General features: G+C 38.0%; 1 protein-coding gene across 1 annotated transcript in view; it reads right to left on the bottom strand.

Annotated features, from left to right (window-relative positions):
• Nucleotides 1–332: 332 nt before the first annotated feature.
• The window catches only part of HIBADH (3-hydroxyisobutyrate dehydrogenase), a 141,758-nt gene continuing 126,191 nt past the window's right edge, over nt 333–15,899 (bottom strand). The window contains exons 6-8 of the mRNA XM_023225926.1: nt 12,875–12,951; nt 5,980–6,136; nt 333–1,275 (exon numbers count right to left, since the gene is read on the bottom strand). Coding sequence (XP_023081694.1) covers nt 1,117–1,275; nt 5,980–6,136; nt 12,875–12,951 — 393 coding nt within the window. The 3' untranslated portion in view covers nt 333–1,116. The remainder of the gene's footprint in view (nt 1,276–5,979; nt 6,137–12,874; nt 12,952–15,899) is intronic.

Raw genomic sequence — 15,899 nt, 5'->3', positions numbered from 1 at the left:
CCAAATTTGGTGTCAAGGTCTATTACCTGGAATGTTGCTAGAGGCTGAGGTGGGAAAAGTGGTGACTGTGCTCCATATTGGGGCATGTTACAGTTAACACAGGCTGAATTCCTAGAGAACTGATGACCTAAAAAAACATTCAAACAAATACTCAATAAGGATTCAGGTAAAGCAGCAAAACGCTGGCTTGCCACTGGCCAACTCAGAGCTTTGTTCCTTTTGACCTCCCCTCCTTTCTCTTTATTCCCATCCTTTCCCCATTAATGTGAACTTCAGTTTGTCAGATCATTAGTTCACTAAATGATGGCGAAGAAACAAAAACACCAAGAAAGTATTACCAGTATAGAAATTTATTTGAATTCAAAATAATATGGCTATATTTATAATAATATAATAATTATCTAAAGCAAGTATCATCATTGGCTCTGAAATGGGTCTAAAGATGTCATTCTTTTCAAGTCAAAAAAATACGTAGTAAGAATGTACAAGAAAGAAAAAAATATAAAAACAAGTCTGCTGAGTGTTGGGAGCTGGTGAGGGATATCCTACCATACTATGACTGAGTCCAAATAGAAAACATGCTGCAACAGTTCTCCTGCCTTATCAGCTCCCTGGAAAATAAACCAGTAACCCTGGTAGTGCAGTAACCATTTGGTTAACAGGACAAACTTCCTGATGGACACAGATAGTAATTCACTGCATATCCCTTCTCTAACTTCTCTCTTCACACCAATTCCTTTTCTTTAAGATGGGTTTCATCCTGTTGACAAAAGATTTGCTTTTATTTGTAAAGTAAAGCAGATAATATCCTGATTGGAGGATTCAACAATTTAGTTGAGGATGCTCAGGGATCAAACTTTATAAAAGGTCAATTCAGCTAGTTAGCAGAGACTATCAGTGGCTTGCAGAAAAAAAATTCAGATAATATGTTTGTTAAAAAGACAAAAAGAATAAGTGGTTAAAAATGGGTGGAAAAATCCTAGGGATTACTGTGACCTAGACAATCAAAAGCAGATAGGCGACCTTTGATTAAATCCATTTACTTGTGGAGTGAGCTAGAAGGAGGCTCCAAGACAGAGTTTGGTTCCCAACAGTGTCCATGGCCAAAGGGCACACTCAGAAGGTCTCCTCCTCTCGTAGGAACTGGAACACGGATGAGAAGTCTTTCTTCGAGTAGCCCTTTGCACACATCATCCTGTAGATCTGATGGGCCAGACTGCCAAGAAGGATTGGGCTCTTTGTGCTGGTAGCAGAGTCTTGTGCCAATCCCAGATCCTAAATCAAACAAGAGGAGGAGAGAACACATTGAGACTGGTGGTAAAGGCTCTTTGGAACTGTGGTTCCTAATGTTTTGGTTTCAAAGAAGGAAAAATGTAATCTGAAAAAATAAGATAAATACTATGGTAAGTTAACATTTTTTAATAAGTGCTTTCATATAACTGCAAAACTGCTCCAGACAGAAACCTTCATTTCTGAGTGTCTCTTACATTTTTCCACCTTCCACAATACCTGTTTGTTTTGTTGCACAGATTTGAAGAAAAAAAAAATTTCCCTGTGCAATCTTACCTGTGGAAATCTGTAAGACTGACATAAAATTTTTTTAAAAAATTCTTAAATGAAAACAAAGAGAAATAAAACCGCAAAACAGGAAATAGTTACAAATATTACTTCATCCAATAAATATTTGAAGTGTGCTGACAATGTGCCAGAAGCTGGGATAAAATCATGAGCAAAACAGCCACAGCCCACCCAAACTCACATTGTGTTAAGGAGAGAGACAATTAAATAAGCATGGTATAATTGGATAGGAGGAGTACTACCATGGGATCCAAGGAAGCAGGGTCTGGGGTGCTGGGAAAAGTGAAGAGAAGGAGACAGTGAAGCACAGACCTGGAGCCAGGTGAAAACATCGGGGTGGCAGGGAGGTGGTGGGCAAGGAAGAATGATCCTGGCAGACAGAACAGCAAATGTGAAGGTTTGCAAGAGAAAGAACAAGAGGGAGAAGTGAGTTCAGCATGATGAAAGCAAGGAGTGGGGGATGGGAAAGAAAATCAGTCTGGTTGAGGCATGCAAAAGCCAAGGCATCTGGGGGCTTGTCAGACAAGTTGCAGGGATGGACTTTAAGTAACTGAAACTACTACAAAAACTTCAAAGGAGAAGTGACACAATCAGGATTTTACATTTTAGAAGCGCACTCTTGCTTTGTTGTGGAAAATAAACTGGAGAAGATCAGGCTGAAACACAAGATCAGTTAAGATGTATTTGACACACGAGGCTCAGCCAAGGTACTGCTAGTGGGGGAGGAGGGATGGATTCAAAGCATATTCAAGAAGCAGAATGAACAAATGTCATGGGGAATGAGGGAGAGTAAGCCAAGTATGGGCAGCACATCTTGTCTGTCTTACTATGCTTCACTTTATCATGCTTCACAAATAATGCATGCATGTTTTTGTATTTTAATAATCAAAGGTTTGTGGCAATCCTTTATCAGCACTGTTTTTCTAACAGCATGTGCCCAGTTCATGCAGCTGTCACATTTTGGTAATTCTCACAATATTTCAAACTTTTTCATTACTATTATTTCTGTTATGGTGACTGTGATCAGTGACTTTTTTTTTTGAGATGGCGTTTCTCTCTTGTTGCCCAGGCTGGAGTGTAGTGGTGCAATCTTGGCTCACTGCAACTTCCGCCTCCCAGGTTCAAGCGATTTTCCTCCCACAGCCTCCTGAGCAGCTGGGATTACAGGCATGTGCCACCACACCCGGCTTTTTTATTTTTAGTAGAGTTATTTTAGTAGGGTTTTGCCATGTTGGCCAGGCTGGTGTTGAACTCCTAACCTCAGGTGATACACCCGCCTCGGCCTCCCGAAGTGCTGGGATTACAGGCATGAGCCACTGTGCCCAGTGATCTTTGATGTTATTATTGAAACTGTTTTGGGGTGTCACAAAGCGCATATAAGATGGCAAACATAATCGATAAATGTGGTACACATGTGTTCTGACTGCCCTGCCGCTGAATGGCAGCTCTCTCTCTTTCAACCCTCAGGCCTCCCTATTCCCTGAGACACAAAATATTGAAATTAGGTCAATTAATAACCCTACAATGATCTCTCAGTGTTCAAATGGAAGGAGTCAGCTGTCTCACACTTTAAATCAAAAGCTAGAAATGATTAAGCTTAGTGAGGAAGGCATGTAGAAAATCAAGACAGGCTGAAAGGCAGGGCCACTAGAACAAACAGCAAAATGCAAAGAAAAAATTCTTGAAGAAAATTACAAATGCTATTCCAGTGAACACATGAATGATAAGTGAAACGGCCTTACTGCTGATAGGGAGAAAGTTTGAGTGGTCTGCATAGATCAAACCAGCCACAACATTCCCTTAAACCAAAGCTTAACCCAGAATAAGGCCCTAACTTTCTTCAATTCTATGAAGGCTGAGAGAGGTGAGGAAGCTGCAGAAGACGTGTGAAGCTGGCAGTGATTAGTTCATGAGGTTTAAGCAAAGAAGCCATCTCCATAACATAAAAGCGAAAGGTGAAGCAGCAAGTGCTGATGGAGAAACTGCAGGAAGTTATCCAGAAGATCCAGCTATCACTGATGAGGGCAGCCACACTAAACAACAGATTTTCAGTGTAGATGAAACAGCCTGCTGCTGGAAGATATCATCTAGGACTTTCACAGCTAAAGAGAAGTCAATGTCTGGTTTCAAAGCTTCAAAGGACAGGCTAACCCTCTTGTTGAGGGCCAGTGCAGCTGGTGACTTGAAGTTGAAGCCAATGCTCATTTACCATTCCAAAAATCCTAGGGCCCTTAAGAATCACACTGAATCTGCTCTGCCTGTGCTCTACAAATGGAACAACAAAGTCTAGAAGAAAGTGCATCTGTTTATGGGATGGTTTACTGAATATTTTAAGTCCACTGTTGAGACCTACTGGTCAGAAGAAAAGATTCCTTTCAAAACATGACTGCTCACTGACAGACACGTAGTCACCCAAGGGTGCTGATGGAGATGTACAAGATTAATGTTGTTTTCATGTCTATGAACACAACATCCATTCTGTAGCCCATGGATCAAAGAGTCCTTTTTCAACTCTTATGTGAGAAATATTTCATAAGGCAATAGCTACCATATATAGTGATTCCTCTGACAGATCTGGGCAGAGTAAACTGAAAACCTTATGAAAATAATTTGCCATTCTAGATGCTATTAAGAATATTTGTGATTCATGGGAGGAGGTCAAAATATCAACATTAACAGGAGTTTGGAAGAAGCTGATTCCAATGCTCATGTATAACTTTGAGGCCTTTAAGACTTCAATGGAGAAAGTCACTGCAGATGTGGTGGAAATAGAACTAGAATTAGAAGTGGAGCCTGCAGATGTGACTGAATTACTACCATCTTGTGCTAAACTTGAAGGGATGAGGAGTTGCTTCTTATGGATGAGCAAAGAAGGTGGTTTCTTGAGATAGATCTACTCCTGGTGAAATGACAACAAAGGATTTAGAATATTACACAAATTTAGTTGATAAAGTAGCATCAGGGTCTGAGAGGATTGCCTCCAATTTTGAAAGAAGTTCTACTGTGGGTAAAATGCTATCAAATAGCAGCACATAAATCTTCTATGAAAGGATGACTCAATCAATGCAGTAAACTTAAACTTCATTACTGTCTTATTTTAAGAAATTGTCACAGCCACCCAACCTTCAGCAACCACCACCCTGGTCAATCAGCAGTCATCAACCTCAAGGCAAGACTTTCCACCAGCAAAAAAGACTTATGACTCACTGAAGGCTCAAATAATTGTTAGCATTTTTTAGCAGTAGAGCGTTTTAAAATTAAGATATGTATATTGTTTAGACATATGCTACTGCACACTTAATAGACTACAGCATAGTATACATATAATTTTTATATGTACTGGGAAACCAAAAAATTTGTGTGACTTGCTTTGTTGTGGTTGTCTGGAACTGAACCCACAATATCTCCAAGGTGTGCTTGTGTGGTATCTAGGTATATGTATTCTTACTTTTTCTTTTTCCTTTTTTTTTTTTGAGATGAAGTCTTGCTCTGTTACCCAGGCTGGAGTGTAATGGCACGATCTCAGCGGACTGCAGTCTCCACCTCCCGGGTTCAAGCGATTCTCCTGCCTCAGCCTCCTGAGTAGCTGGGCTTACAGACGCGTGCCACCACGCCTGATTAATTTTTTGTATTTGTAGTAGAAACGGGGTTTCACCATGTTAGCCGGACTGGTCTCGAACTCCTGACCTCAGGTGATCTGCCCACTGTGGCCTCCCAAAATGCTGGGATTATAGGCATGAGCCACCGCGCCTGGCCGTATTCTTACTTTTGAATCAGAAACAAACAAAAAAACCCACCCTCAACTGGGAGAAAATAGCACTGCAGAAATCTGAAAGTTAGCTGGTCTAAAAATTATTTTCTACAGTTGACAGCACAGACTTTCTAAAGTTGAGATCTCAAATTTAAGAGAATGATGACAGTCCACTTTTCAAATGACTTAACTAATTTTTACATATAAATCCATATATTAAAATCTTAAAGCAGGAAGATGTATTTGGAAATCTATTATCAATGGGAAAATCCTCTCTTGTGATGCATATATGCACTGCCAGTGTATTATCAACGAGAAAATTCTCACTGCTCTCATTTAAGAAGTTGGTAAATTAAGTTTATGATGAACCAAATTTTACCAGCTCATATAAACAAACCCAAGCGCGTGCGCACACACACACACACACACAGCCTGGCCCATTCTTCTCATCCAAAAGGCCAGGAATAAAAATGAACAAGACACGGATTTTCATCTAAGCTAGGTTTTTACTCTTTCAGTGAGAGTGAATATTCTAGTAATTTTGCCTCTTCTATGAGACATATGCTTTATTAAGAGAAACAGAAGGAAAGTGTTATTAGACCATGAAACATTTTTCCTTCTCTCTTGGTTAGTGTCTGCATTTACCATACCTTAGCCATGAGTGTTGTTCCAAATCCACCCTGATAGTTATTAGCCGAGGGAACACCGTCCATCACTCCAGGCACAGGATTGTAAGTGTCACTTGACCAACACCGTCCTGAGCTCATGTTTAGGATTTTAGCCAACAGTTTTGGGTCAAGTCCTAACCTGTCAAAGGTCAAAGAAAGGAAGTGTTAAGTGTCAAAATGTACAAGTCGTGCGTGACTTATTTATGTATGGGGATGCTCCATCTTCTCTCTCCATTTATTATATGTCTTCTAAAATCTAAGCAGATTGATATGAGAGTGAAGAATCCAATTTTGAATTATAGGGTACTAAACACTACTGGTTAAATAACATTTTTGAGCCAGGACCATTTTGCATTTAGAGAAAACCTTCTATGTTATCCTATTATTAAGAAAAACTAATATATAATTGCATAAAAGTACTATTGGTTTATCACACTCATGGGTTTTCTAATCTTTGGACATTACTACATTTATGTGTCACATAAGAACCTTAAACCAATATGATAATTTAAATTCTACATTCTTTACCCACAAATATTTCAGAAAGAAATATTGACAGATAAACGATGCATCAAGGGAGTCTGTGTGAATGCATTTATATGTATGTTTATTCCTTTAGTTTTTATAAGAATAAATGCAAGAGATGAGCCAGGAGCTGTAAACGAGCTTAAGAAAAGTTATTATAAAAGACGACTTTTTTGCTGCAAACTTTTCCTTACTTATTAAATCTTTATTAGACAATCTTGCTTATGAAGCAAGTCTGCACAGAGTTGTGACATATGCTATCTATTCAGAGACATGCATTATAGTTCTGGGTCAACTGCTGATAAGGTTACTGATCCTGATAAAACAAAGCTTGCCCAAGCGGAAACATCATTTGTTCTATCACTGGGCTGATGGCATAAACGGCTGTTCAATATGGACCCTAGAAAAAATAGAATCAAAATGCCCCATTACTTGGATTCTAAAGATATAATGCAGTTTGGGAAGCACAATTTTGCTAAGTATCATTGAATCAAGTTTCAAATAAAACTTTATACCTAGCAATTTATTTGGTTTCTTTCATACACAGAGCCATTATGAAACAATTGTCATAAAAGCTTCCCGCTTTTCTTAAAACCAACCTCTTCCAGAAAATAAAAACATTGAAAAGAGACACTTATGTAAATGTTAAAAAAACTGTGCATCTTGGCATGCTTAGATTGTTTGTGTGTTTAAAACACATGTCTGTTTATTTCAAAATCTGAATATCATGGCCAATAAAACATTTTTTTCAGATGCTAGAGCAGGGGGCTGAGGCTAACAGCCAAAAATATGTATGGAATTACCACATAATACAACTGTTATGTAATCAGGCTTTAAGGGGTAGCTGTGGTTCCCAGACTGCTATGTGCCATATCAAGTATCTGAATTCATGTGGTGGCCCATGTTATAGTGATGGGTTTTACTAAGGATTATAACAGATACAGAAACTCAGTCTAAATCAGCTATCATTCATTCTGTTCAACTGTAGATTCCCAGAGAGAAACCCAACAGTTTCATTCATTCTTTTATAAAGACCCAAGTTCACTGCATGTCTAGTTTGCTACTGATGCTTGCTTTCTCCTTTTAAATAAGATTAGGCTATCAGTATGCTATTGTAGTATATCACTTAGGAAAAGATAAAGCCAGTGTGCTTAGAGAATAATTGTGAAAAGTAAAACCACAAATTAACAATTAGTTAATTTGCTATAACTGGAACGTACAAATGTTCAAGAATGCATACATCTAATATGCTCCATAAGGAGAAAATACTTTTAAAGACTCCAAAACGTTGCTTTCTCCCTCCATCTGAAATACAATTTCAGGGCTTCCTAATTTAGATCTTTTAAGATGGTTCATCACATTTAAAGCAGCAGAATTCCTCCCTTCTTTCTATCTACCAGGTTACACTCAGTAGTAGCTCACAAGAGCTTTTACGGCTAAGGAAATTCTTTTCTATAATATTCAACGAAATGGTGAGCAAAGCTAATTATCCTAACTTTGTAAAACCCTACATTTTTCTTGAATGTTCAAGGAAGAGTACTGGTACTGATTGATGGAAGCCCTTTTTGGTGAACACATTACTATTTAGAAGCATCCTGAGGGGCACACACAAAACATCAGGCGGCAGTTTTTCATTCTCACTTTTCAAATCTGATGCTTCCCCACCGTGCTGATTCCCTTCAGGAGATAGTTACTCCCTCTCCACTTCCCTCCCCCTGCCCCCACCCGCAGCAAAGTGTATCATTAAAAAGAGCAAGTTAGAAGTGTTTTGCATTTCATCTTTCTGAGGATTCTTTCTCTGGCACATACATAACTGACAGTTAAAATTAGACATGATATTAAAATCAGTTACTGAAGTCTCTGTTTTCCACTGTGCCCAAGGCTTGTAATGGTCTGAAACCAGCTAGAATACACAGTAATTGTCATTCAGAGTCTATCCTAGAACGTCATGCTTCACTGGAGAAGACTGAGTTTCCATTCGAAATCAACAAATTAATCCAAGACAGGTATCTGAAAGGGCAAGTTTAATAGGAAGCAGCTACTGGGCTCTCAACCATGATAAAATGTTATTGCTGTTTCCCTGTAAATTGGCTGGGAACATATGATACTTTCTGCATAAGAGCCCCATTGCTGTTCAGAAGATATACAGCTCAAGCCATCAAAAGAATGACAGTCTGTCAGTCCCCATAATAACTTGCCACTGGATGTGGTTCGAGAGTGCATGCGTGCATGCATGTGGCTTTACAATTGCTGGAATGTTCTCTGATATAAACAGAATGAATTCATTGCTCTGACTGCATATATAATGCATCTCAAATAAACGTCACTGTGTCAAATCTACTCACCTCTAAAACATAAGAATTTTAAATGAGGTTTTGGAAGAAGTAAAAATAATGCATAAACTGTAAAAAAATTTTAAAAATTAAACATTTGCCTTCATTGTAACCAAGACTTTAAGGGCCAAAAAAGTTTGTTTATATTATCTGTGAGTAATCTATACTGTCTGGTTTTACGAAAGAACGAAACAAATTATGTCACTAAACTGGGATGTTTGTATCACAGGAACATACCTGGAAATGAAACATCTAAGACCATGTCAATTTGAATTAATCACTTATCCATCAATGTTTACTGAGATCTACTATACCCAAGTGCTACACGTGCAGCCAAGGAGACAGTAAGAAGGAAGCTAAGAGGAGGCTGTGCCTGTCTGCCAGGAGGGCTGAGTTAAGACCCACCTGGATAACTTTTACCTTTGGCAAGAGAAGTGCCATATCTTATCCCCTCACTCACTCACTCCCCTACCTCCTCTCCTTATTTATCTGACAAATCTTCACTGGGTGCCTAATACCTGCCAGGTATATTCTTAAGATATGGCAATGAGTAAACAAACCATTCCCCTTCATGGAGCTTCTAGATGGGAAGACAGGTAATAAACAGACAAATAAATGTGTAATGCCAGCTAGTGAGACATGTTAGGAAGAAAAAGATTAAAGTACAATTTAATTTCAAACAATAACCACCTCACCACAACCACAAATATCATTACCACATATCAACACCTATACTATGTGCCAGAAATTGTTTTACGTGGGTTAACTCACTTAATCGTCACAACAACCCAGTGGATAGATGTAATTATTTTTGTCATTTTATAAATGAGAAAAGCTTAATTATGTGGCACAGCTTGGATGCAGACCTACATGCACGCCCAAACACATGCTATTGTATTGGCTAGTAGTTGACTATTAAGTAGGTGGTGAACTTAATACGTATTGGTATACGTAGGTGGTAAACCAATACGTATTGGCTAGTTGTTGATAAAATATGATGGCATTTTATCAGTTTATTAAGAAATTTGTATGATAAGTGAATGATTTGGGTTGACATAGTCTTAGATGTTTCATTTCCAGATCTGTTCCTGTGATACAAACATCCCAGTTTAGTGACATAATTTGTTTTGTTCTTACGTAAAACCAGACAGTATAGAGACATACAAAGAACAAACTTTTTGGCCGTTTACAAATTACAAACCTTTGCCATCTGTTATATTTATTAGGGTACACAACTAAGGCTCCAGTCAAAACATAAATGCAAAAGCAACATCTTCTAAGGGCAGTATGCAAGAAACTATTAATAAAACTACACTGGAGGGAAAGTTCTCATCTTGAACAGCTTTCCAGAAGTTCAGCTGCTTCAAGCTTCTTTTGGTGGAAGACAATACAGTGGGTGCTGGAGGAGCCTGGGCCTGGTTGGTAATGCAAATAACTTGTTATACTACCAATATATATATTTTTTAAATCAATTTCCAGTGGAGCTGGTAATTTAAAACAACAAAACATTATCAATGTTGTCTCTATGTGATACACAGGAACAAAACCTCTCTAATATAAGTAGGGTACTTTCAGGGCCATAAAACTATGATTCTAATGCCTATGTAGGAATCCAATTAGAAAGCAGAAAGGTCTAATAAGGAATCTCAAAATATATTGTATACCATATTTTGTACTCTTTACTTTTTTTTTTTTTTTTTTACAACATTTAAAAATTTTGCTAACATCCATAAAGACTCATTGTAAAAGAGCATAGGGTCAATAAGAATTTTAAACTTGTAAGATTTTATTCTTCATTTTTTTAAAAAAAGGTGAACAGTGTTCCAGAAAAACCACTGACTTATGAGAATAAAATTAATCAGAGATAATCACTTCACAGGAATGGGTGACTCAATTTGTAAATGTTGACATTAATGCTCTGAAAAATTTCACTTCAGAGTGGACAGAATATAAATGTGGCTAAACCATTTTGATGCTATACTACTTTGTGGGAATTTACTACTTGGGAATTTATGCTTGCTGATGCCAATTTTCTCTTTCACCTTGCAGAGCTCAATAAATCGTGGCCGCTCTCTATACTCTATTAGAGAACAATCCTGTCACTTTAAACCATGTCTGTAAACCATGGAGAAAAGACAATAGCAGAAGCATTCATTTCTAGGGCCTTTAAACCACTGAGAATCTTTGTAAGATAAAGTGGTAAAATCCTCATGTTATGAAAATAAGCAATTCATTGGTATAATCTGAAACACTAGAACCTTATACATTATTTTTAACAGTTAAGTACAACTAGTGAGTTTCTGCCTTGTGTTCAGACTTTTAAAATATATTTTATGTTATATGTATCAGTATATATGTAGAGTTTTAGAAAAATGAAACATTTAAAGGTTTCATATTTCTAAATAATAATTTTGTCATAGTTGATCAGAGCCAAAAATAAGGGAATCTCTGTTAATTGCTTCTGCTCTCTTACATGTTTTTTTTTTTTTTTAATTACTTTTCATTTTCTCCTTGAAAACGAACCCACAACAAGTGAGTGGGCAAAGAGGGAAAGTTGTAGTACAGTATAGCCTAGGTTCATCTGGCCTTTTACTTTATATAATCATTTATATCCAGAAAATAAAAATAAAATTCTAAACATACATATGCATACCAATCCTGCTGTCAACACCAATTGTATATGCAATTTATGTTCCAGAAATGTACATTTTCCTCTTCCATGAAATTAGTCTAGAGAATGAACATGAAAACAAGTTGCTAGTAACCAGTTTTTCAATTTTAAGTGACCCATATCCTAAAACTGGCCACAATACAAACATAACACTCTGAAAAGGTGCCTATATACTACCACTTTTATTAAGGCTCTGTACAGACATGCTTTACTGTCTTATGGACATTCAATTTTAAAATGTAAATGGTACACGATATTGATAAACCAATTAGTGCTGATGCAAAGCAAATTCCTCTTTTATCTCAATTACAACATGACAACTTAATAGGTCAAGATAGTTAAACATCTGAGACAAGGGCAATTCAATAAAATAACAGCATCTTGATATGGTAATTAAGAGGAAATGTGAATCCGTTACTGTGTTTTCAAAAATATCTCAAGTATGTTGGCTCTTTTTATTACTTTTATTAAAAGCTGTGCTACGAAACACTATTCTGTTTTGTGATATATTTGGTAAGCAGTTTTGGGGAATGTGATGAAAGCAACTGAGTAAAGCATCCTGCTCATTAAGCATTTTCTAAAGTAAGCAATGTATATTTATTATTTTCATGAAATATAAAACATTCAAAAAATTAATTAGGTGATTAATCATATGTAGCATTACTAACCCAAAAGATTAAAGGCTAAAATTAAGACATTAACCTTAAGCATTTAAAAGATGATCATCCATAGGAAAAACAGAATTCCTGAATCACTTTAAGCAAAGTATGCCATTTTAATAGAAAGATACATACTAATGCAAAGTAACTAAACGACAGGCAAAATAAAATGAAACAGTTATACATATGAACCGCAGCTTTATGAATGCTATCCAGTTTTTAGCCTGAGAATGAACCACCAAGAACACTTTTAGGGCAGATTTGGGGGACCATATTTTTAAAAGGTACATAAACTAGTCACATGGTAGCATACCACTTGAATTCACTACACACTAAAACCATGTCTTACACAAATTTGTCCCGACATTGCCAAAGTATGTTTAAATTTTATAGTAAAAATGTTTCTTGCATTTCAACATAATAGAAGAAATGGGGCTCCCATATAAAAAGGATAATATAACTTCAGATGCACAGGCAATACATTTTATGGCTATGGCAAAAAGTATTCATGCTCTCCTGGGTCCTATTGCTTGTCCAATAAGCAAAGTCTATTCAAGTTCAATAATGAAGTACTTTCAAAATGTTCTTGGATCAACTCATTTATCTCTCATGAACATCACTTTTTTAACATCAGAAAATCAAATAGGAAAGCCTATAAAAATGTTAGTATAAAAATGTACTATTCAAACCTGATTCCAAGATTCATAGTTTCAGCAGTTCCGATCATACTAATAGCTAACAGCATGTTGTTGCAGATCTTTGCCGCCTGAAAATAAATTGAGTACATATTAAATATCTGTATTTTCAAGCTAAAACTCACAGGATGTTTTTCCTTGCCCAATTCCAGGGGCTACTTTCTAAAAGAAATAACATTCAACTGTTGATTTTCTCAAGTGGGGAAGAGAACGTGATGCAGCCTGGCTCCCTCTGAACCTCATGCTATCCCAGAGCAGACTTGCAGGTCTCCTCCACTAGGTAATAAATTTGCCTATGTGAAAATTTATTTTCCACATAGCTACTACGGGCTCAGCACTGTAGGGTACAACTACTCTTTACGGGATGGAACTTACAGTCTAATTGGGAAATGGGAGTAATATGCTATATGAAAAGGCAACAAAACAAGTGGTGAATTGTAAGGTAGAGGCTATAAGAGATAGGAGGAGGAGTTCAGAGCAACACGATCACTGAAGGCAGGAAGAGAGAGGAAGTGGAACCTGAAATCATCCTTTAGGAGGCCAAGGCAGGATTTAAACAGGCAAGAAAGGGAAAGAAGGAGATCAGGGAGAAGGGTAAATATATAAGGATTAAATATTTTACATGGGATGTTGCTGGGGAACAGTAAGAAAATTTATTAATATGCCTATGTTTTAAGGAATGGTGAGAAATCTGGTAGTTAAGAGTGGGGCAAGAACATGTCAGCTATGAAAGCTAGGGTGGAGAGTTAAAATTTGACACGGTAGGAAATTGGGATCTATTCAAAGTTTCAGAATGGGGAAGCACTATGATGATACAAGCATCTTGATGGAGTTGGTCTGGGTTATGGTGTTGGACTGAGGGGTAAATTTGGCATTCAGAGACCTATTAGGCCCCCTGAGCAGTAAACGAGATGTGAGACACTGAAAGAAAGGGTTGGACCAGGTCCTGTGTTGAATGGAAATGAAGGTCAACAATGAGAGTAATTTGAATTAATAGAGCTTGAAGACTGTGTAAGACTATGGAGACAATAAATATATCTAAGATAATGCCAAGTCTAGAGTGAGACAGAGTCCTAGTGACTAGGATAAAAGCATTAAGAGGAGGAGAGAGAGAGAGAGTGTGTGTGTGTGTGTGTATTGGGAGGGGGAGGGAAACAACTAGCTTGATTTCCGTGTTCAGTATTGTTTAATCATCTCTGTCAATCACCTCATATTTCTATTTTTTTTTTTTTTTTTTTTTGAGACGGAGTCTCGCTCTGTCGCCCAGGCTGAAGTGCAGTGGCGCGATCTCGGCTCACTGCAAGCTCCGCCTCCCGGGTTTACGCCATTCTCCTGCCTCAGCCTCCCGAGTAGCTGGGACTAAAGGCGCCCGCCATCTCGCCCGGCTAGTTTTTTGTATTTTTAGTAGAGAGGGGGTTTCACCATGTTAGCCAGGATGGTCTCGATCTCCTGACCTCGTGATCCACCCATCTCGGCCTCCCAAAGTGCTGGGATTACAGGCTTGAGCCACCGCGCCCGGCTACCTCATATTTCTAAATGAAAGTTACTTTTCAAGAAAAAGTTTGAAGTCCATGGGTTATTGCTGCCTGATTATACTACAAATAGAGCTATGGCAAGTACAGTTGACCCTTGATTGATGAGGGGGTTAGGGGTGCCAACCCCCGGTTGCAGTCAAAAACCTATGTATAACTTTTGACCCTCCAAAAACTTAACTACTAATAGCCCACTGTTGACTGGAAGCCTCGTCAATAACATAAACAGTTGATTAACACATATTTTTACATGTATTATATATTGTATTCTAACGGTTAAAGCTAGAGAAAAAATGTTACTGAATCATGAGGAAGATAAAATATATTTATTATTCATTAAGTGGAAGTGGATCATCATAAAGGTCTTCAATTCCATCATCTTAATAATGAGTAGGCTGATGAGGAAGAGGAGGTGTTGGCTCTTTGCTGTCTCAGGGGTGATTGCTCTTTGCTGTCTCAGGGGTGACAGAGGCAGAAGAGGTGGAGGTGGTAGAAGGGGAGGCAGGAGGGGCCGGCACACTCCGGATAACTTTATGGAAATTGTAATTTCTATCAGACTTTTCTGCTGTTTCATTTCTCTAAAAACGTTTTTGTATGGTACCAATCCGTCTTCCACTGTTTGCTTTATTTTCAGTGTCTGTATCATAGAAAGGTCCATGTTGTAAAAGAAGTTGAAAGGAGTCTTGAATAATCAGAACCGTTCTGCCTTACTGTCTAATGTCAATTTGTTTCCTGGCACTGCTTTCAGTACATCATCTTCCTCCTCATCTGGCACTGTTCAGAAGCACTCATCTCCATCAAGTCTCTTCTGTTAATTACTCTGGTGTGGTGTATACTAGCTCTTGAATTTCTCCAAGATCCATATCTTGAAAGCCTTCATACACTCCCCACCTTTTCTGCCATATGCACAGTCTCTTTAGTGATTTCCTTGATTGGCCCTGCCATAAATCCTGTGAAGTCCTGTACAACATCTGGACACTTTTTTCCAGCAGGAATTTACTGTTAGGGATTTGATGGCTTTCAAGGTGTTTTCTACAGTAACAGTGGCAAATTCAATGGTGTAATTGTTCCAGATTTTCATGATGTTCTATCAGGGTTTTCTTCCACAGTGACAATCCTTCCCATAGAGTACCATGTGTAATGAGCCTTAAAGGTCCTTACGATCCCCTAATCTAGAGGCTGAATTAGGGGTGTTGTGTTTAGGGGCAAGTTGGCCCCTTGGATGCCTTCAGTGTTGAACTCATATTATTCTGGGTGGCCAGGGGTACTGTCCAATATCAAAATAACTTTAAAAGTCAGTCCCTTACTGGTAAGGTATTTCCTGACTCCAGAGACAAAGCCATTGATGGAAACAATCCAGAAACAGGGTTCTCATTGTCCAGGCCTTCTTGCTGTACAACCAAAAGACAGGCAGCTGGTATTTATCTTTTTACTCAAAGCCTCAGGAGTTAGCAACTTTATAGATAAGGGCAGTCCTGATTATCAGC

The sequence above is a fragment of the Piliocolobus tephrosceles genome, chromosome 8 (assembly GCF_002776525.5).
Source record: "Piliocolobus tephrosceles isolate RC106 chromosome 8, ASM277652v3, whole genome shotgun sequence".
Lineage (NCBI taxonomy): Eukaryota > Metazoa > Chordata > Mammalia > Primates > Cercopithecidae > Piliocolobus > Piliocolobus tephrosceles.
The sequence above is the reverse complement of the archived record's forward strand: the minus strand, read 5'-3'. Positions and strand labels throughout refer to the sequence as shown.